The 22,314-nt window shown below is 56.5% G+C and overlaps 3 protein-coding genes across 3 annotated transcripts; 2 read left to right on the top strand and 1 right to left on the bottom strand.

Annotated features, from left to right (window-relative positions):
• Positions 1-4,393: 4,393 nt before the first annotated feature.
• On the top strand, positions 4,394-7,579 carry BESB_075260 (serine/threonine specific protein phosphatase; the record flags this gene model as incomplete). Its single annotated transcript, XM_029365899.1, has 8 exons — positions 4,394-4,627; positions 4,789-5,037; positions 5,257-5,561; positions 5,926-6,048; positions 6,305-6,395; positions 6,534-6,665; positions 6,858-6,934; positions 7,270-7,579. The coding sequence occupies 8 exons, from the start codon at positions 4,394-4,396 to the stop codon at positions 7,577-7,579; spliced, it is 1,521 nt and encodes a 506-aa protein (XP_029218383.1).
• A 7,914-nt stretch (positions 7,580-15,493) lies between these two features.
• On the top strand, positions 15,494-17,653 carry BESB_075270 (uncharacterized protein; the record flags this gene model as incomplete). Its single annotated transcript, XM_029365900.1, has 5 exons — positions 15,494-15,725; positions 16,089-16,297; positions 16,513-16,776; positions 16,990-17,227; positions 17,511-17,653. The coding sequence occupies 5 exons, from the start codon at positions 15,494-15,496 to the stop codon at positions 17,651-17,653; spliced, it is 1,086 nt and encodes a 361-aa protein (XP_029218384.1).
• Positions 17,654-20,000: 2,347 nt separating this feature from the next.
• Positions 20,001-21,152, bottom strand: BESB_075280 (uncharacterized protein; the record flags this gene model as incomplete). The annotated part of the gene is made up of 1 exon (XM_029365901.1): positions 20,001-21,152. One exon carries the CDS (start codon positions 21,150-21,152, stop codon positions 20,001-20,003), a length of 1,152 nt encoding a protein of 383 aa, XP_029218385.1.
• Positions 21,153-22,314: the final 1,162 nt, after the last annotated feature.

Raw genomic sequence — 22,314 nt, forward strand, 5'->3', positions numbered from 1 at the left:
CCAAGTCTCTGCGCAGGCTTCCGCCTATGCCGCAACATTCAGGCACCTGCCGCGGCCTTCTGTTTGCTGTGGAGGCGCGTCCAACCAAGCGCGCGCGACGCAAGCTCGGTGCCGGTTATGCGGCAGTTTAGCCTGGTTTTTGGTGTACGTTCAGCCAGCGTAGATTTCGGCTGAGAAATCTAAGGGGAAGTCGGAGAGAGGTCCCTCTGAGGCGTTTCTCATATATGAGAACTAAGTGCTACACGTGAACAAAGAGATGGCACTGAAGGAAGATTGAAGAGGGTGCCTGTGTTCGTTCCAGTTCCTGGATCCGCGTGAGACGGCCGCCTGTTCGGAAGGCGGCTAAACGCCGCCATAAGGCTGAAGTCTGCAGAAGGCAACAAGCATTCCTCCTTCTTTGAAGAGAGGCGCAGCGCGCTGAACGCGGTTGGTTTGCATCTTCAGTAGGATGTGGTGGCGCTTTCGCGACCACGTGACTTTAGATAGCTGGAAGCGAAAAATGTGCAGTCTCCTCACACAGGAGGTTTTCAGCGAATGGTATTCCGGTCGCACATGGAGTCTCCACGTCGCCACGGGATGCCTGCTGTAGTGTCGTCGGAACATCATCCATTCACCAACAACAGGGAGGGCTTCTCTTCCTTCATGAGGGCTGTCTGGACTCATTGCTCAACTAGGACGAGTTGGGCGCCCGGTGGGAGCAGCGGCTGCAGACGATTCACAGGTTCACCCGTGTCTGACTCAGTGGAGGTAAAGCGTGTAGAGAAGCTGTGCAAGATGTGCATTTCGTTTCGTCGGGCTGCGCAGACAGACTTCGACTCTCCCCCCGTCTGGATGATCGGGGTGTGTGTGTGCGCGCGTGGACAGACGTGCTTCCAAAGCCGCGCGTTTCCCTACGCTCCGCCGCAGTCCTTCGCGTCCTCCACGCGAGATTCCGTCTTTTACTTCCCCTTCTGAATGGAGAAGGCCTCCCAGAGTTAGCCCTTTGGTGCAGCACGTCGCTCGATCTCTGTGCGGGCTCGCACGGAGGTCTTTTCCTTGCAATCTTGACTCGCAATCGTCATCCGTTGCGTCGCCATGTGGCTTGGCGGTGCGCCGCCAGCCGGCCTAGCCACGACCAGAGTTGGCGCCCCAAGCTTTTAACGGGTGCCAACTGCTTATGAAACGCCACATTTCCCTCTCTGCTTACAGATTGACTCACCCTTGCGTCACTGGAGAGATGCCTGCGCACCTATCCGAACTGCACAGCGTCCAGCGACCCCAAATCTGCAATTCGCTGGTGCGCGCTAGGCGTAACTAACCCTGACTAGCTCTTTGCTGTGCTGCTGAGTCGGCTCTGCGTTAAGCGCGCTACAGCCGTTCCGGTTTCCCCTCGTGTTGAAGTGCCGATTCGATCCGCTCTTGTGAGAGGCATTATGTGTTCGCGACAGAAAATTCCTCCGAAAAACCGGTCGATGTCGTCTGTGGGAGCCCCCTGCTGTCGCCCGCGCGTCTGACGGCGCCCGGTGTCTGGAGTTGTGGCGCGCGCGGGGGTGGACTCGAACGCATTTTCCTTACTTGAACTCTTTTGACTCCTTTTCTAAGACAGTACATGCTTACTAATTGTAATGATCCCCCTCGTCTCATCCCTGGTGCGATCTCTTCTTCGCCTGAGTCATTTGCCGCAGCTTGCAAAGCTGCAACGCCGCGCCGGTGATCAAGGCTAGCCTCCTCTCGGCGTCACGCGAACCGACACAAACCCGTCCCCTCTGTGTATAAATGGATGGTTTTGTAGATTACCTGTGTACCATGTACGCGTTACGTAAACACATCATCGTTCGTCTCGAGCAAGTTCAACTTCCGGGCTGCAGCTCTGCTGCGTCGCAACTCGGCTTGCAGAGTCACCGGCCGAGGCGGGTCGACGAAGACCAGCCCCGTGCCAGGCGAGGAGCCGCATAAACAAGGGACTTCACGGAGAAAGGATCCTAGCGACAGATTCACAAGGAAAGCGTAAACGGCGCATAGCACACGCTTCTCAACGATTTCGCGCGGCAGCTTGAGTCCATGGGGACTGGCGAACCTAGTCCCTGCAGGATCCCAGCCTGTGGTGAAATTGTCGGCGCCGAGGAAGGACGACGCACAACGCGAGTTTGAAGGTGGAAGAGACGCGGCCTCACGTCCGAAGAAGGGATGTTGTTGACGAGACTCGGATTCCTCTCTGAGTCGCCCAGTTTTTCCTGCCCTCCACGCATACCACCGGCTCTCCCCGCAACGTGGCGGGTCGCTCGCTCCTGCCAGCATCCAGCGTCGGGTGGATTTCAGAGACTCAGAGTGTCTGGTGCATCAGGTCTCAGGCCTCCTTTGCTTCAGTAGACGCATGTGTCGCGCGCGGCCTGCGGACCTACAAAGAGACGCACGCGGCAAGAGGCAGGCGCCGCGTACCAGCCCGCGGCGGCGCCGAGAGACAGTCTCGTCAGTTCGCTGCAGCAGAGGGACGCAGAGGCTGCATCGTCGGGAGAAAACGTCATCTGACGCGCCGCCGGCCTGCCGCTTTTCCTTATTTAGACCAGGGACGGGGAAAATCGCAACACGTTTGGCAGGCTAGGGGAGAGTTCAACTTTCTGTCACAGTCTCTCTCTCAGTCGAGTTCTACGCGCTGACGTCCTCGTATTTCAAGTAAGTTGAGTCGCCTGCTCTCCGTGGGTGGTGATGAGCAACCTTCTCCTCTCGTCTCATCTGTGTACAGCCTCATTCCGTGCCGACCCATTACGCTGACACTCTCGAGCGACGTCGTCTTCGCCGCGGAAAAGCCTCACGCCCTCCGCAGCGGCTCGACTGACGCCTTGGGAAATAAGGTCTCGCGCAACGTCTGCCGAATGGGCTCGCGAATCCGGTCCTTTCCGCGAAGCTTCCGCGTCTGTTGAGGTGTATTTGCATCACGGCATCCGAATCACGCAGCCTTGCGCGCCTTCCGTGATTTTTTCGCCGCCGGCACTAAGCGGAACGTCCCAGCTGACGCGATCCAGGTCGGCACCGAGCGTCTCTGCTCGGGGTGAGGCTGTCACATTTTCGAGCAGCGGCTCACTGTCTCTTCGCCTCGCGCTACTGTTGAATCTCGTATCGCGGCGCGCCTCACCGTTGAGCGCCGATTTTGTTCCGGACGTCATATCTTCGTCACAGTGCGCGTCTCCATGCGTGCAGCGGCCGGTTTACTAGACGCCCGCTCAGTTTTGGTTTGACTGGATCCTTTTTCGTGAAGTTGGCTGACAAAGGAACTCAATGAGGAGGTGGCCTCGCGCTGGAGTTCCGCGTCGGCTGCACTTCTCTCGTGCTTTTTCCGGCAAGAGACCTTGACGGCTTCACGGTGGATGACGCCGCAGTCGTCTTCCGCGTTCGTCCCGTTGCCGCGCACGGTCCCCGGCCCTTGTTCGAGTGTTTGGTGTGCACGAAAACTCGGCGCAACGGAGGGATACTCACGGGTGCGGCACACAGCCCTTTCCGCTGGGGCCGGGTCGGCGGCAGTGAGGCATCGTCGCACTCAACTCCGACGGCGGCGCTCAAAGCTCTGCGCCAGACGTCGCAGGAAAGGGACGTTTGGCCGGCGGCTGTCGCACGGCAGGTGGTTTCTTCCCCAGGCACAGCGGTGCAGCTCGTTTGGCGCAGAGACTAGTGCTGGGTGTGTTGACGCCTCGGGTGCTGTGCCGATCTTCTCGCGAGGCGGGCTTGCTCATGTGGCCTGCACCCTCTTCAGCCGCTACATCCAGGGGACACAACAGTGCTGTCGCCGCCCAGCCGTGGCTACGTGCACGTTGACATTCTGTCACAGGTATCTTTCTGGGGGCGTTTATTACCGTGCCTCGCCTTCCGTGCCTGGGTGGTGCGACTCCGCATTTTTCAAGCTCAGTCAAGAATTTTTCGACGTGGTCGGCGCCTTTCCGCTCGAGTCGCATGTCATCTCTGCAGAAGTCGCTGCTGTCTGGCTCGCGGAGGCCTGAAGGCACACACGCAGAGGGCAACCCACGAGGCTTTCCAGGGAATCGCGAAGGTGCCTGTCGCCCTCGCTCGTGACTCGTACGCTCCCACACGAAGCCCAAATCGGAGCCGTGAGCACGTTTCGGCGATTTTCTGCGTCGCGTCTCTGGCATCCTTCTGTGTAGGAAGGGTTAGCTGCCCTCCGCCGCCGTCTCCCGGGGCACTGAGCTACAGCACGGGCGTCTGGGAAGGCGTTGGAACGCAAGTGGTTTGCGAGGTTGGTCAACTGGCTTGGCGCACCCTGCGTCGACTTCGCGGGCGTGCGAGTTTGCTTCATCCGCCAGACACTGTGGGCGCCTCCCTCGCTCCGCTTCTCACAGGTAGTCCGCGCAGGTTGCCTTGCGCGGCTGCGTCGCGAGGACTGCAGCTTTGGATCGAAGGGAAGATGGCCAGCGCAAACATTTTTCACGGCTCTTCGCGGGCGGGCCTGCCTCGAGATGCGGTTCAAATCATTCCAGGTCGATTCTGCTTCCTCTGCATGACGGGGACTCCTCGAGACACGCAAACTATACACTTCTTCAGCACAGACGACAGGTTCCAGTACGAGCCGTTCTTCGCGGATTTTGGGCCCCTCAACCTCAGCTGCATCTACAAATACGCGAAACTCTTAGAATCCAAGGTACGTCGGTTCTGCTGCTTTGGGTGCGGAGAGAACGCCGCGCAGCGCGAGTGCGTGCGGCTAGGGCGGGGCAAAGGGCACCGGCAGCGTGGGCGTCTAGCGCCTCGTTTCTCTTGGCGTCTCGCATAGCGTGCGTCGCCTACGTCGGTGTGTGCGTCCAGCTCGAAGAGACAAAGGGATGCCAGAAGATCCTTATTCACTGTACATCTACCGAGGTGGACAGGCGAGCGAATGCAGCCCTTCTGATCGGCGCTGCACAGATGCTGCTCTTCGGCGTGACTGCTCAAGAAGCGTACAGACCCTTCTTCAGCTGCCCCAAATTCGAGCCCTTCCGGGACGCAACCTGTGGACCTTGCAGCTTCAAGTTGACAGTTCTCGACTGTCTCAAGGGGCTGGAGTACGCAATGAAGGTGAGGCCCATGATGCGCGGCAGCACCCATCCCGATTCACCTGGCTGAGATGTTCCCCTTTACCATGCTTGGAGATGTACCATCTGCATTGCTCTTTTTCCGCAGTTGGCGCGCGCTCTTGCCCTGGATCGTTTTGGGGGGCGAAGGCGGCTTTCAGCTTCGCCGGCAGGTGCGCAGAAGTTGCGTTTGCTTTCTATTCTGTTGCTGTCTTCGGTGCAGCTAGGCTGGTTCGACTACAAGACATTCAACGTCGACGAGTACGACTACTACGAGAAACTGGAAAACGGCGATATGAACTGGATCATCCCAAATCGCCTTCTCGCGTTCTCATGTCCGTCGAGCGCCACCGGGGACAATGACGGGTACACGACGTGCACCCCCGAAGACTACGTGGCGGTTTTCAACCGCTTGGGAATCAAAACAGTCATACGGCTCAACAAGCGCCAGTATGACGCCAGAAAGTTCACTGACAGAAACATCGAGCATGTCGACCTCTTCTTTTTAGACGGGACATGCCCCAGCAGGTGAGTTTTCCCAGATTCTTGCTGCGCTGCAACGCTGCGCAGTTGATCTGCTTGAGGGGAAACCGTGTGAATAGTGTCCGGTTTGGGTGCTTGACGCCACGCAGACGGCGAGAAGGGCATGTGTGCTTCAAAGAAAAGTGTATTGAGCGGGGATCCTAGCGTCGAAAATACGTCGCTGAGAGTCGGCCGCAAGCGTGTGCATTTGCAGGACCCGGGCTTCGGCATTATGCAGGCATGGCTTGGGCGAGGAAGGGGGCGGGGAAGCAAGACAATTCGGCCATGTCTGCTTCCGTCTTGCAGGATTTTTGATGGCAGTGGCTCGGTTCATTCTGAATGTCTTCGCTTGTGCGGCGAGTGTGTGCAGAGAAATCATTCAGAAGTTCCTTCATGTCGTGGAGAACAGGGACCACCCCATCGCGGTGCACTGCAAGGCTGGACTGGGGCGGACAGGGACCCTGATAGGGTGCTACGCAATTAAAAACTTCAGGTACTATCAGAAGTCCACGACGCGGAGAGCCAGCTGGATGCGGTCATGTCTCGAGATTCACACTAGCTGGCTGCATGCATAAAGGCACCGGCTGCCCAGCGGCGGCAGCGCACAAGCGTATGTCACGAGAGCTGGGGCTGTCCGCGATGCAGTATGCGCGTCGCGAGGCCCGAGGCCGGCGCCCCTAGACGCGCTACAGGAGAGTTCTTATGGCTGGTGGATCACGCCGTTTTGAATCGTTTGTGGTGCGCGTCAGGTTCCCTGCTGTCGAGTGGATCGGCTGGAATCGGATGTGCCGCCCAGGAAGCGTTCTCGGACCTCAGCAGCAGTTCTTGACAGAAATTCAGGTGAGCGCTTCAAGTGGAGAGATTCGTGGGGTCGGGCAGATTGCGTGTGCTGGTGTGTCACCGAGAAGGGCTGGCCGCGATTCTAGCGAAGGAACAGCAGGTTTTGTTCGGGTCTGGGTGTGCGATGTCGCTCTTCAGCATGAGCTGTTTCAGATGAGCGTCGCAGAGAACTTGAGGAATCCACGTCGAACCCAGCTTTCGAAATCGCCTGCTGGGTCGTCAACAGCCTCGTCAACGCATCTGAAAGATGATCTTGCTGACTGTTTGGCGGTAAGTCGGACGCGCTCCGAGGTTGAACGCGGCTGCCGCGTGCTTCCGCGGCCGGTGAAGCCCCTCCGCGAGGCGCCTTTTCAGGGTACGCGGGCGAGGCATGTTCTCTATCGCGCGTCCGGCTTCTCCGCTGCTGTCTTGCATGATTTGCCTTCGTATTAACTGTGTATGGTGTGTGTGTCGCGCGTGCAGAAGCTGTCTCTGGACGACCGCCGCGTGGCGGAGTATGGAGATGCTGGACAGGGCGAGCGCCTGCTAAATGCCAAGCGGTACGCGTCCGTTTGATTTGATGCTTCGCAGAGAGCTCGACGCTCGAGTCACCGCAGTAAAAGTATCTATCCTCTCTGTAATGATGATTTGCGATCCAGAACTGCGATCGCCCGCCGATCGTCCCTGGCGGTATTCACAGTGCTTTTATCTTGCCCTCCCAATTAATGCTAGGCCTCCGGCTGTCAGTGCATCATTCAACTCGTCGCGGGCAGGATGAGTGGTGGTGTTCACGCACAGCTGTGATGTCTAGTACGTTGACGTCTGGAAATCGCTTCATTTGGTGGGGAAGTAACGGTTTCCGTCTGTGTTCGCTCGCTCGTTGTGTTGTCTTCAGGCAGCAGCAGGCAGGCGTGTCGAGCGGCACGCCGCCAACGGCTGCGCCGCCCGTCAACGGCATAGACAGAGGGCCGCAGAGGAAGATTCTTCCTCTGCCTCTTCTTCTGTCGCGTCCTTTGTCCAGCACGACAGTGCCGTTCACAGAGCTGCGGAAAGGCCCCAGCATGGGGACGACGGTGAATCTGGCGCCGAGCAAATGCGCCTCGACTGTCACCACGGCAGGCGGAGCTGGCCATGACGGCGTCCCTTCGTCGATTGCTGCCGCTGCTGGAAGAGCGCCGAGGTGTTCAGCTCGAAGCGACCGCTGACGCTTTTGCAGCACTCCTAGGTGAGCGATCAAACACGGCTTTATCCGAGGCGTCGCTCGCTGAAGACGTTCCGCCACGGAGACGGAGTGGATCTCGACAGCTGGATGACACCGTTGCCTTCCGTGTTCGGGTGTCCGTCTGTGCATTGCAGGAATTCAGCGCCCAGCTCGCAGATACGTCACGTGTCGTTGCGCCTGTGTGCTGCCATCTGAGCAAGAACAAAATATGAGTGAACTTTGTTGACGCTCTCTCGTGCGCAAGCCGACCCGCCGCGGGTGTCACGGCGACCAGTCGTCTGTCGGTCGGTCGCGTGCCTTCCCGGTGAACTTTGGTCTTCACCGACATGTTAATCAGCCTGATCTTGCCGCAAGCGGCAAAGCGAGCTCCGCGCGAAGAGAGAATGTCCGGGTCTGCACAGGCTAAGCATATATAGGCGGGGGCACAGGGGGGGGGATAGCCAACAATTTCGTCTGGCGTCGTTCGCCGCTTTGTTTGCAAAGACAAAGCGCATGGCCTTTTGTGGCGACGTGGGCAGCGTGTTGTTCCTTTTGTTTTCCTTTCTTTTTTTCAAGTGCCAGTGCTTTGTGCTGCACGTCTTTTCAAGCATTCAGGTCACCTCCGAGTCAGCTGAGGTGTCTTAAGTTTCCGGTTTTCGGGCAGCAGCCGTCGAGCAGGCTCCCATTTTGTTTCATCACATGGGTGTGCCGGAGTCCACGATTATTTCTATCTTAACGGGTAGTGACGGCTGTGGCACACCTTCCGGGAGCTCACTGCGTTCCCAGCCTCAGGTGCGGATGCTTCGGAAAAGTGATTACAGTCTCTGCCTTCCGCAGAGTACTTTTGGTTTTTCGTCCACGCACTACAATGCAACGCACAACGAAATGCGGATGCATGGTTGACGTGTGCAGAGAAGCAAAGGAAAGCTTCACGCGGGCAGGGCGTTCTGACGAAACGAACTTCGTGTAGCAAACTACAGAGTCGAGAGCGTGAGAGCAAGTTCAGCTGGTCAGAGCAGTCGTGTTGTTCGCGTAAGGGTCGCTGCTGCTAATGACTATGATACGTTATTGTGACTCAGCATTCGTGGTTTTCCGTTCCCGCAATAACCTCGTGTGTTTTGATATTCGACGGACTTACTTTTTGCGCCGCGGAAAGGGATTGTCTGCGGCTCGACCGGGGGGCTCAGTCCTCTCGCCGTAGTGTGGTTCGCCATCACTCGCGTGGCTCGCCCTGCTTTTGTCGCCTTTCAGTTCTGGTGTGCCGAATTTTTTGCGAAGTGGCTGTGGGAAATGCTTTGAGGCGATGTCGCAAGGTTAGAAAGATCACTCAAAGACGATTAGGTGGCCTGCGTGTCCGTGGTGGCGGCTGTGTTGCACTTGGGTCAAGCCCAGGTCGTTCTCGCGCTAAAGCAACACAGCTGTCACGGCTTGTGCGGGGCATTTTTTCTGTCAGTTCCCCGTATCAGGCGAAAGGCGACGCAGTTTTTCCCCGTAACTACATGTCGCGCTGCCTCAGGCGATCGCTGTTTACCGCGCCAGTGGTCTCTTCGGGGAATACGTTATTCAGTGGGTCCGGTTCTCCGTGTAAACACATTTGGAGAATGCAGGCAGAAGGGTGGGTGGGACAGAGACTCTTTTCAGCGTTGTTCCCACTGTTTCGCCGGCGCGAGTTACATCTTCACAGAATTTTTGGCATTTGCGCGTGAAAAAAGGGAAACCGCTGACTCGGCGCAGCGCGGTCAGTATTGAGGGCGTGATCTATGGAAGTTAGCCTGGTTTCGCCCGAAAATCGTATTCATCAGTCGAAAGTAGTGTGGACTTAGAACGTCGTGATGGGAGCCTATATAAGACCGTCATGCCATCAGACGAGTCTGCCGCCGAGCTGCGCCTCCCGTTTATTTGCTGAGCGGCGTCTTCTTCGTCTGTAAGCAGCAGTGCGCCACAGGCCATGAGCCGGATTTTTTCCGGAAAGTCCGGAAAACAACAGTAAGGGACTGGTTGTCCCAAACAGAATTTTTCTTGACTACTTGCGCTCGTGCGGGCCTGGCGATGGCCCTCTGGGTAGCATGAAGGATCCGGTCAGGGGGGAAACTAGCCGCATTGTCAGTTCCTGCGTGTGGAGAAGGAACCGGCTGGAAATTTCAACTGAGATATGTACCAGCCGTGTTTCTGCATGACGCTCGCGTTTACGGATGCCGCATTTGTACGTGGGGAGATGCCCGTGAAGGTAACGAACGTCACTGAAAGACTACATGCGTGTAAACCTTGCCCGACTACCATCAGAGTCTGCCTCTGCTTGTCAAAGGACATGCGGTCCACTGTGCGGACGGCAGGGAACCGATGCACAAGCTAGCAGATTCACCGCACGACAAAGGAAGCGAACGACTCTGGCGCGGTGTAATATTCTGTGCAACTCGGTGCCTGCCCACGATCTGTGAAGGCATACACCCTCACCCGATAAGGCAGTGTTTATTGTTGGGTTTGCTCAGCTTCATGAGCACGGATGAAAGGTGATGCACGGCCGTCCCTTCGAAAGCGATTCCACTGCAGTTTGCGAACCCTTAAGGTACTGTCAAGCGAGGTGGAAGCACCCGCGTTGCTTTTACTTTTTTCCGCGACGAGAAGACCAAATTGTACCGGTATTATGTGGTAAAATCCGACTGGCGGCCACGCCGTCTGGACGGTTTCCTTTGATGGTTACCACAGTTTTTTCGGAACTTCGAGGGAGAGTCGATTTTCCGGGAGTCCTATTAAGGTCGTGTTCCATGGAGGTGTGTCCGCGAAGCTGCGCGAGACAGCCACAATTGCATTCCCGGGTCGAGCTTTGTTTCCGACTCGAGGGCTCAATTAGTAGTCAGCGCTGTTCTAGGAGTCATGTAGCCAGCATCGTAGAGGAAGATACCCTTACGGAAAGGGGAGAAGACACAGTCGTTATCATCACGGAATTCTGCTGCAAGGTCTGGTGTTGGTTTCGGTATCGTGTCCCCACAAGGGAGGGCGTTCCTGCATTGCGGAGCACTTTGCTTGAGTTTCTGTGATGGATTCGATAGATAGCAGCATGGATGACACAGTGGGCTGTGCTTCTCAAACACAACAGGGCCCGCAGTTGATGAGAGGTCAGCGTAGGCAACCTGAGTCAGTATTCACTCATGTGCCACGTATGTTGGGTCTGTCAAAGGATGATTCCTTGGTGAGGTCGTAGCAAGACTGCACGGAAAAGACGGATTGTCCTTTATGACCTCTTCCATCCAAATCAGATGTGACACGGTGTTACACAGAAAGTGACGTGAAACGAAGGCGTTCCCAAAAGAGTTCTGCCGTTTTTTTGGGTGTAGCTCATGCCAGCAGAGGCGTCCGTAGAGCGTTTTGTTGACGTCAACAGTCTTGCGGCAACGAGAAATCTAGGAGTTGTCTGCCCGCTATTCTGCATGAATCACACTTGTGAATACTAGCGGTGTTACGTAAAATGTGTCAGGTCGCACCGGCGGCAAGGCATGAGCTCACCTGCGAATCGTCAGTAAGTCTGCTCTTGTGAGTACGGTAGACGTGTACTGACTATGACTTACTGCCTCGATACTGTGTGATGACGCATCGCGAACCTGGCGGGGTGGCACACGGGGGCAGGCAATGCACGACTTCGTGACGCTGGATGGATTGAGTTGAATCAGCCGCATGGAGTGTAAGTAGACTGCAGGCCACTGTGTCTGTAGTCATGCCTCCTAATGCTACAGGGGAAATGCACAAGCTTGAGCATAACCCACTAGACGCAGTAGTGGGCCGGGTAACGGGCAACACGGCGTTACTGCACGACCTATCTTCGCGGAGGCTGGCTGGCAAACGACGCTGTACTGTGGCTCTTAGCGTGGGGCGGTCAGTGTCATTTCTTAGTAGTTGCTCGGGACGCACCCGAAAGAAGCCCGATTTCCGGCAGGATGGAGGCGCCGTCAACCGTCGCGGAACCCTCGTCCACTAGCAGTGCTGCAGCAACGCGGTGGGCGCAGACGACGAAACGACATGCGCGTACGAAACGCGTGCTGGTCTGCCGAGTACTTGCGCAGCTTACGATGCATCTAACGTGCTCTGTTTTGGGATTGGCAGTGTCTTAGTTTCAGTATTCTGCTTCCGTCCCACGCGCCTCTAGGACGCGCGGCAAATCCAGCATGAGCAACGGAGTAGTGTGGTACATACAGCACGACAAAACAGGAGTTCATACCTTTTTGGAAGTATAGCTTTGCATCTGTGAGTTGACTGTGTGGTCCTGCCGTCCCGTACGCCCTCCATTCGTGTTCGGAATTTCCCGAAGGAGCGTCACTCAAGAACGTGCCGGTCGATTTGAGACGTTTCCAACCTGGGTGTCCGGAGATTGTGTTTGAGGAGCGCCTTCGTTAGCTTTCCACTCACAGCAGAATGAGTGGCCGACAGACTGTCACAACTGGACGCGAAAATGGTGCCAACAATCGCTAACACTGGGACTATTCCGGTTGGACCGCCGGCCTTGTACCCGGAAGTTTGCTATTTACTGTTGACTTTCGGACCATGTGCCAAGCAAGCGTTTCGGTTCCGTTCACTCTGTCGGAGCTGGGCAACGATGTTGCCTCGCGATATGTCCCTGCCATTTCAGAGGTGCTTCCTTGGAAACATAAGAAGGACACTTGGTGCGGTAAAACGGATTTCCTGTCAGATTGGCGCGCAGACTGCCGACAACCACTCGTCGGCACTCTCTCTACCGTTTCCTCCATTCCAAGGCTAGACGCGCCGGGTTCTTCCCTCTTGCAGAGCCTGCCTGCTACCTCCGCGCAGCTGCCGGCTCTTCACCGTTGCCGTGGTGCTTCCTGCTCTTGGTTCCGCCCGAACAGTGGGCGGATCAGCGACGAAGTGGCGGGAGCACTGAACGACCACTAGATCTGCAGAGTTTTCCTTGCGCTAAACCTGTTTTACACTGTGTACAACGTACGTGGAAGACACGCAACTGGTGATATCTGCACGTGGGTTATATTGCTTGTTTTTGTGTTCCGCCGAAGAGACGCGTCGTGCGCTCGCACCGTCTGTGAAACGGACACTGCCAGAGCACGAAGGGCTGACGGAAACATAGCAAAACTTGTGATAATTAAGCGCATCAGTGTGCTTTTTTTGTTGTAATTTAGAGTACGATTAACGTGTTTAGCGCGAGCATTACACTTCTTTAAAAAAACGACTGCCTCGTGTTTCACGGAGCGAATCCACTGGGCTGCGCGATCCACATGGGACGTGAGTTGCCCCGGTAGGCGCCACCCGACCGTTTTAAGTTTTCGTTGTCGTCGTTGATCTGGCCGGATTTCTTTCTCGAACTGAGACGGATGTTCAGTTTTCTTTTCGCCGAATCGAAGATAGAACATCTATTCTGCGTACCGTGTCCAACGCGGCGCCGCGGGTGGGACGACCTCCAGGAACAGCTGCGCACTCCTTCAGAAAACTTAGGTTTCCTCTTGGGGGGTAACTGACTTCATTCGCTCTGAAGATTGTTGGTCGTGACCTTCTAGAGAGACGGGAGGGGCTCTCTCTTGAAGGTACGCCCTACCACCCTCGCCCGTTTCGAATTTGGAAAGGACGCATATTCGTTCAAGGGGAAGGGGGTTACTGCGGCGCTTTCTTTTTCTTTGCACAGAGCGGAGGCATTGGACGACGACCGGTATGTCTGTCCGGCGATACCCGTCTTTCTACGCCTCTTCTGTAGACCAGTCTCTTCTCTAGTCAGCCCTCGCGTGGGAGGGGGTTGAGTCACCTGGGTTCCCTTCTTCTGTGTGCTGCGAGCGTGGCCCCGCTTCCCACTCGTGCCCTGAAGTTTGACAATGGAAGAACGGATTTTAACTCAAAGCAGCGCTCAGGGCCTCGCGTGTGGGTTTTCCACCGAGCGCAAAATGGCCGCGCACTCGACGGTTTTGTCGGTGCCCCAGTATGGTGCCTGTGTCTCTTTGTCATTTCTCTTCCCCCGTGCTGCTTGCTTTTTATAAATGAGGGCCGGAAAAGAGCTTTGCTCTGCCCTTTTCTTGTGGAGATCCGTGTGTGTTTCTCTCCCATGTTGTTCCCTTGACGGATCGCTCTCGGAATTTCTGCTGCACATGCGCGGGACTCGGCCTTCCTCTTCGGGCAGAATGTCTGAAAACCTCAATATGAGCCAAGTCGACATCCAGCAGTAGTAGACGGAGAAACGCTCCTTCCTCCTCGCTTTTTCTGCAAAACGCTTTTGTGGGAATTCCAAGTTCCGAGACATCCGGCTGATTGCCACAGTCTACAGATGCGCCTGCAGTTCTGCGACTGGCGCTTCCCACGTCATCGGCGCGTGTGAAGTTCTGAAGACTTGCTTCGGAACGAACGCCCTCGCGGCGCGAGTGCCTTTTTTGTGGGAACAGTATTCTATTCGCACGTAGGAAGAGCTTTCCGGCTCTCCGTGCCTTCTGCAGTTTCGTGTTCGATGGATACCTTTGCGCGTCCGTGATTTTTTCTAGAAACGGAGGACCAACTGCACATCATTAGATCTGTTGCTCTTTCTTGCCCTCTAGTCGTTCCGACGCTGGGAGCACACGCGAGTGTCTGGGTGTGTTGCGCCTGCATTTTCGTTAGGGTGGGAGTTGCTCTGAAGGTGCGTGTTTTCCGATATTTTTGTGAGTCTCCCGTTCGAGCACGTGCTCAGTGCGCTGCCTATTACGAGCCTTCCTGATCCCGCGCTTGCAGTTCGCTGTGTGTACGTAGATTTGCTCATCGCTTGGATTTCTGCATCAGCCGCCTTCGTGCTCGTGTGTGTCGTGTGTGTTTTGTGTTCGTATCCTCCCCCCTTCCGTTGCATCTATCTCGCCCATCTCTCGAAAAAGTTTTTCCTCGTGGAGTTTCCGTGTTCCTTTCTGTCCGCATAGTGTCTGTCGCGAGTTTCGCCCGCCACGACGTGTGAGTAACTCGACGCCACCGGCGTCACCATCGGTGCCGTGTTTGCTGTGTTTCTATCTCGGTCCTTCCGTTTCAACATCTTCCTCTCTTCTTTCCACATGTCGAGCACCATGCATGCTTCACAAAAACCATTATTGCTCTGTTCCCTTGCCTATCGGGAAAAGCCCGTCATTTGATTTCGTCGCGCTCTAGGTAATGCATACGACGACGAGCCTGCCGCAAGGGGTCTTCTCCGCCTCAGCAGCGCTCTCTTGTATATTCTGTATACGCCTGCATCCATACAGCTAGTTGTATAGCGATCTCCTGCATCCCTTGCAGCTGGTCTCGTGTTTGCGACGATAGCTCGGGAAGTTGAACCGACGTGGGTGTGTGGGCGGCCGCAGTGTATCCACATAGCGGCGCAAGACTTCTTTCTTTCTTCTGAGGCTTGGAAGGCGACACGCGTTCGAGGCTTTGTTTTGAGAGCTTCCAGGAGGGTCTAGCGGACTCGGTGTATTTGATTTCACAAGCGCTGCGCTGCGCGGGGCCTCCGGGTGTCAAGCCTTCCTCTGCTTTCTCGTTTTCTCGTAGAGTGGACCAGACGAAGAAGGCTGCATTGTTTCACGCGTGCGTTTTCACATTCTTTCCCCGTCTTCACGTTCGTTCCTTGCCTCTCTTTGCGTTGTTTTGTTCCTTGTTCGGTTCTCAAGAGTCGCAAGCCGTACGTCCCGTTGGCGACTCGTTTTGTTGCTTCCTCGCTCTCGCTCAGCGTGCCTCGAGAGGGTTGCTGGCGCGGCGTGTCCGTGAGGTTGTCGCCTGCCTCTTCGTCCTTCTCCCTCCCTTTTTTGTATTTGTGTAGATCTCCGTGCGCCTTCCTCGAGCCCGTTGTGCGCGGTTCGCGCCGTCGCCTGTTTGTCAAGTTCTCGCTCTTTTGGGCCGGGTCCCGGTCTCGACCTCGCCCGCCTCGTTGCCGAAGCTCCGGCGCTGTTTTTGCGGGATTTTTCGCTGTTTCGCCAAGATGCCGTCTTACTTGTGCGCGGGAGCGATGCTCTGCGGCGACGCGCTGCACTCTACGCAGCATCACCGCGTGTGCGCCTCGCCCCGGAACTGCGCCAAATTGACAAGTCACTTGGCGCATCCCGGCTTCAACACGCTGTCCGCAGGCCGCGGGGGTGCGGCACACAACCCGGGCTCGTACTCGAACTCGATGGCGCAGCTCGCTTGTTCACAGTCTCGCAAGACGCAGACCTGTGAGTGACGCTCTTTGATCCGCGAGGCGCGAGGGAAGAAATAACGACTCGGGAGACGTCGAGAGGCGCCACACAGCAGAACGTCTGTCTGCATGAGAGGGGGGTTGGGGTAGAAGGGGCGGATCAAGACGCCAGTCGCTTCTCGGCAGACGGAGGGTGTGAGGGAGGATTAGACGTGACAGACAGCGAACAGGGAGCATCGATGTGATGCGTTTTTGAGGTTAGGCGGGGCGTGCTGCGTGCGCACTTCCTTTGCAACAGACTGCATAGAAGGCGCCAGAAGGGATCTGTCCGCGCCGCCTCGAGGGAATCCTGTGGAAAAGGATGCTTCTTTGTGGTGTTGCGACTCTCGTGCATCTGCAGGGGGGCAAGGACAGCACGGGAGCACCAGCAGACGCGGCAGCTTCGCGAGCATTCCACCGCCCTCGTTGAGCCACCAAAAGGCCCTTCAGCTGGAGAAGCAGGAGAAGGCGACGCACCCGCGCGAGACGACTTCGTCGCATCACCACCTCAACGGCAAGCTGCATGATTTGGTGGACGCAATCCGGCACCCGCGCTCGCACAGCACGCAGGTAATTCACTCTTCGCCGCCCCCTGCTCTTCGCAGATACATATATATACATATAGATAGATATACATACACGGGTAGATATATGTATACGTCTACGCGTGTATCTATATATATCTCGCTATATATACGTGTGTGCTAGGCTATATAGGCGAGACGTGCATGTCAGAGGCGAGCGTTCCCTCAGGCGCAACATCGTGTGGGAGTTATCTTTTTCAGTGCGTGAGGATCTCCACTTCGAGTCTGCACATCGGCGAGTGTCCCGAGGTCCCAGAGCACACAGCCACGTTCGCGCTGAAGCGAACCGGGATGCTCAAGTGGCAAGAAGCTGCGGGTGAAGAAGAAGAGGACGAGAAGGAGAAGGAGCTCAGCCTGCGGTCAGAGTCGCCCAGAGAGAGGAAGACTCATGGCGTCGGGAAAAACCACAGCGCTCCCAACCTCCTTCGCAAAACCGCGCCTCACTCTCCCGAGCTAACTACTCGTGTAAGTGTGTCCCCAGTCCGTGTCCCCGATCCAACCCCACCACCCCTGTTTGTCAGCCCCGACTCTTGGAGCCCAGTCTTGTCTACAGCGTCGTAGATCCGCGCGCGGTCATGCTCCGTCTCGTCACAGGAAGGCGAGTTGAGTTGCGCGCGTTGAACCGGTGCACACCGTGCGACTGCGCAGCTTTATGAGTTTTGTGGTTTCGCTTTTCAGCCGACGCCCGGCAGTGTGGCGATGCTGAAGGAGCTCGAGGTCGAGGGCTCAGTTCACGCGGAGAGCGTCGCCTCCACTGCGCCCAGCCTCGCGTCGACAAGCTCCTACCTCTCAGGTTTGGCTGCACTCTCGGGGATCGATTCGGATGCCTCTGCGCCGTCGCCGAGGAAGGCGGTAAGTGCACCGCCGAAACAAGGAAGCAGCGCGGCGCACAAGCTTCCTTCTGCCTGTCGTGGAGGTAACGGCCAACTCAGTATACCATTGTGACTCGGGCTTGCTGGCGGACTGCAGCGTTGTAGGCTGTGCCTGCCAACAGGCCTATCCCGCTGTAGAATCTTCTGACGTGTTTATTCTCTTATGTATGCTCAGTGCATGGCTAGGCCGTTCAGACAGCTACAGGGGCGCCTACGTGCATCGAGATCTCTTCACGTGCATGCCGCATGAGTGTACGTACATCTGGTTAGTAAACATGCGTGTGACGTGTGCATGTGGATGGGGGCTTCAGGAGAGAGTGTGTTCAGGGGAGGAGCTACGTCGCGTGGACACGAACTCGCCCACAACTCTTTCGGCGTCTTCGCTGATTCCGAGTTTTGGCGTGAAGAAGGGCTTATCGTGGAACAAGCTGAAGGAGCGACTGCGCAAAGGCAGTAAGGGGTCCGCCTGAGGTCTTGGACCTTTGCGACGCGGAAGAAGACGGCGAGGCGAGAGCGGTCAAAATCTAGACGCAACGCCCCGCTGAACAGAGCAGCCAGCGCGTCGATATGTGCATGTGTGTGAGGAGGAGGCGCGTGTGTAGATGGGAGTAGGGGGGATAGCGACGGGGGTGACGAGAGGAGAGAAGGGAAGCTTTACAGTTCGCGTTCGGCGATGCTGCCGTAGAGATGTGTAGGGTGTGCGGTCTCCGCGCGTCTATTTGCGATGCGAAATTTGAGAACAAAAACACGCAGAGGGTTGTTGGGCCGGAAGAGGGAGAGGCGGGTACCCTTCCTGCACTCTCCTGTCGAGATGGCGGCGAAGTCGTGGAAGAAGAATATGCTGCATCTTGAGACGACGTATGCATGTGCGAGGCGCGTCCGCGTTTTTTTTTTAAATGGAGAGAGGCCACGCGAAGGAGAGTGTATGCCCTAGCTTATGTTTGAGTTCGAGGACTTGGTGGCAACCACACTATTTTTCTGCTGATGTGTAGGCGTCTTTGAACCAGTCTCCCCGGGTTTTTCACTCGGCAACTGGCATGCGTGGTGACGAGACCTGGCGCCGAGAGCAGCGCGGGGAGGTCTCCCTTCCGCGGTCTGTGAAGAGCCATACGTATTTTTGCCTGCGAACAAACATCCTCCGAGCGCGCCGACGCGTGGATGTGGCGGATGGATCAACAGATACAAGCTTGTGTAAGAAGGAGGAAGACGACGGGTGTGTGGAGAGGCCGCTTTTGGCAGGTGTGCCTCGATGCGCGCGCGTACCTTTTTTGTGAGAAGAGCGAAGAGATTTGTTGTCGTATCCCTTGTTAATAAGTTCACCTAGATTAGGTGCGTTTATTTGCATGTCTGTAAGAGCCCCGCGCTCAACCTCGCAGTCCTGTGGATACGTGCGTGAGAAGACTGGGTGACGCGGCGCACAAAAGACAATGGATACGCGGTAATTGCCTCTCGCAGAGCGCGAGAGAGAACGTGCGACTCGCGCCTGCGAAAGAGATTCTGGCGCGAGCGCATTCCAGAATTGAGAAGGAGCCTGCACATTTAGCCCTGAGACAGACCCAGACATCGTAGTTTTTACAATATTGAAGATGACACCCGTTATGGAAAGGCACATCCGACCAAGTCCTCTTTGCTTACAGTACACCGAAGCCGCCCCTGGACTGCTTAAGACAGCAGAAAGCGTGGGATTTCAGTATCAGTGTCATCATGTTTGCCTCGAACTTGTAGGAGACACCCTGCCTAGGCAGATATCTTCAGCTCAGTCGCGCGCCGAGAGATTCTCAACGTGGCGGGAGCCGAGTTCTAAGGCAAAAAGAACTAGACTCGACACTGAAAATGTCAAGGAGTTCTTTCTCCCGCCGGCCTTTCGGCGCCTTCGGTAAGGAGCGACACTGCAGAGAGAAGGCCGTATCCGCCTGAACCATCAAAGGGCAAGCCGGTTACTCTGCACTGAATTAGACGTCAGACCTACCGCCCCTCGGATTTGAGAGAATGCGGCAGAGTTATCGCTGCCGCTCGCGCTTGCTGTTAGCCGTCTGTCGTCACGTTGCGTGCGATTCTCCTCTCACGGTTACGGCGCGACAACCTTCTTTCGAGTTTAGGGAAGAGCGCAAGCGTTTCCTGCGTCAGCCCTCGCAGCGCAGAAACCGGGGGCAAGTCGCTGCGCGAGCGACACCCTCTGCTGTCTCTGCGCGCTATAGGAGTCGGCAGCGAGAGACCGGCCTATAGGTGTCTCGCTTTTCTGAGATTCGAGTTTTGAAACCCGAATGCTTATACGACGACACTTTAACCCTAAACTGACTCGGCGCGTCTCAGTCTCAGATTCTATCGAAATTTAAAGTTCAAAGAGCTTCCCCTGCGATGCAGCGTGCGGGCGCAACGCGAGAGACAACGAGCCCGCGGAACCCCTGTCCATATACCTGCGCCTAAAATACGGATATTCCGCGATTACGGAGACAGAAACGTCTTCTATTTTCGCCAGACACCCCAGAAACCTACACACATAAATATACACATACATATATCCATGTATATGTACGTGGCGTAAATTGAGGTAGTACGTCACTCGCGTTCTCCGCAGGCATCCCTGCATCTCATGTCGGCATAGGCCCCCTGCACACAGTCCCCAGTTCTGCAGTGAAGCATTCGGTGAACTAGCAACGACATCTGGCGCTGCCTTGCTCTCCCCTCCTCCCCCCCCTCCCCCCCCCCTCCCGACCCCCGCGGCAGAGCATATAAAGGCGCCTCGAGTCCTGCACATATGTCCATATATATATACATAAGTATATATATGAATATATGTATATATGCTAGAATGAGTTACAAGAGAGAAGGGTCGACGATGGCCTTGAGGGTCTTGGGTCGGATCGAGAAAACGCCGAGCTCCATTGTGCTCCAGGGCAGGAAGGGCGCCACGGCGACGAAGAGGCGTCCTTCGCCGATGCGCACGGAGGCGGGGAAGAAGCTCGAGGGCTGTGCAGGAGCCACGAAGACAAGGATGAACCTCGGGTCGCTCGGCGGAAAGGGGACTTCAATCTCCACGTGGAGCGCCGAGAACGGCCTGCGCTTCAGCTGCCACACAGCCGCAGGAAAGAAGCCGTCGCCACCTGGCGCCGATGCAGCGTGGAGGAGGCCCTCGCGGTTCGCCTTCAGCGTGAGACGCAGGGGGGGACGGGGGAGGGCAGCGGGCGTTCGTCCGCGGCCGCTGGCGGCGAGCGCCTCCAACGCCTGCAGGAGCCGCGCGCCCTCCTCCTCCTCCTCCCTCGTCCGCCTTCTTCGCGTCTTCTCCGCGGCGGTGCCCCAGGAGAAAAGACCAGAAAACCAGGACTGAGACGCGCGCCCGTCGCCCTCGCTGTCGCCTCCCTGCGAGGCCAGCAGCTTTGCCGCCAGCTGCGGCACAGCTTCGTTGAGAGTCGCCTCGAGCTCCCACTCGCCCACGAGGCTGTCCTCTGTGACGGGAGAGTCAGACGACGCGATGAAGCTCGGCGCGAGGAAACGCGGAGAGCCGCGCGCGTTCCACTCTCGCTTGCGCCTCAACGAGGAGACGCCAGCCGCGTCGTCCTCTCTCCCCGCGTCCTCCTCTCTCCCCGCGGCGCCGTTTGCGGCGGTGCGGGCGAGCGCAGAGGCCGAGGCAGGCCCTGTCGCGCGGTCGGCGCTGCGACCGGCACAGGACGGAGAGGGAGAGGAAGAGGGAGAAAGAGAAGCGGAAAACAGAGAGCCGCGCAGGGGCGAGTGCATCGCCAGGGGGGTTTTGACGGAGAGAGACGGGAACAGACGCGGCGAGAACGCGACGGTTCGATACCCGCGTGGAGAGCTGCCTGCAAGAGCTTCTGCTGAATGCAGGCTCGAGGAGACACTCTCCAAAAGGCTGAGCCGCGCCAGCAGGAGGAAAACCCGCGAAAAAAACCCGCAGCCGCGGAAGGAAAAGCCGAGAAAAGGGGAAGACGAAGCAAGGCGAGGACGCGCCTGCATCGTGGCTAAAGAGGAAAAGGAAAAAGACTTGTCCACATCACTGAAAAGTAAATACACGCGGCTGCACAGAAGGAGATAGGCAGCTTAAACGCGAGGACGAGTAGCCGATTTCAGTCTCCTCAAAGGGGCACACTGAGGAAAGGTATCAGGTGAGCGCGTAGGTACGAAGACATACGCCATCAGTGCAAAGACAAGCCCGTGTGCGTGCCACGGGATACTAAGCTTGTACCGACCCGTACATCTAAATCTATACATATACATGTATATATATAAACATATATATACATATATATATATATATATTTTGCAGGAAGATTTATATAAGTATTAGTAATGTGGAGGTAGATACGGACGCAGGATCTGTTGTCCTCAGCTGGTATTTGAAGACCAGCGACCTCATGAATCCAGATTGCGACAGAGAAGAGAGAGAAAGACCAATTGAACAAGCGACATGCGTGTATTGCTCGACTTCGAGAGGTGCTAGTTATGGGAAATCGTCGACCCGCTGGGAAGCCACTCTTTGAAGTTTTCTCACTGAAGAGCTCAGGAAAGGGATAAAAGAGGAACCGTTCGCGTCTCCGTCTTCTACAACCATTCACAGCGCCAACAGACACGAAGGCACCCGCACCGAGGCACAGAGACATACATGCACTGCAGACAGCACTCACGGCTCCCGCGGGGCGAACGCTGTCCCCTACTCTCGCATACCGCCTTCTCCGCATTCAAAAACATAACGGAGATCGAGGATGAGGAAAGAAAAACGCAGCAACGAGATGGAGAGAAGATTCGCTCGAGACAACCTCCGTGTGCGTGTACGGCTTTTCGCGAGGCTTCTTTTCGCCCAAATTTCTGCCGGTCGCATGCATGTGCAGCGAGGGCGTCGCGCTAGGCGCCGTCCCACTCACTCGCTCATTGTCTCTTTTTCTTTCTCTCGCTGGTATTTGCCTCTCTCTCTGCATCGCTTGCCATTCCGGTTCGCAGCTCTCCGCCTTCAGTCTTTGTCGATGCGTTTTCAACTCTCCTCTCTCTCTTTCTGTAGGGAAACCCTTGGGAAAGTCTTTTGACTCTTGCGGGGCTGCATGCGCCCGTTCACCGGTCTCTCCAAGTTGCTGTCGTCGCTAAGAGCCCTTTTTCCTTTCTGAATCCGTTTTCACGAGGCGTG

This window comes from Besnoitia besnoiti (genome assembly GCF_002563875.1).
Source record: "Besnoitia besnoiti strain Bb-Ger1 chromosome Unknown contig00007, whole genome shotgun sequence".
NCBI lineage: Eukaryota > Apicomplexa > Conoidasida > Eucoccidiorida > Sarcocystidae > Besnoitia > Besnoitia besnoiti.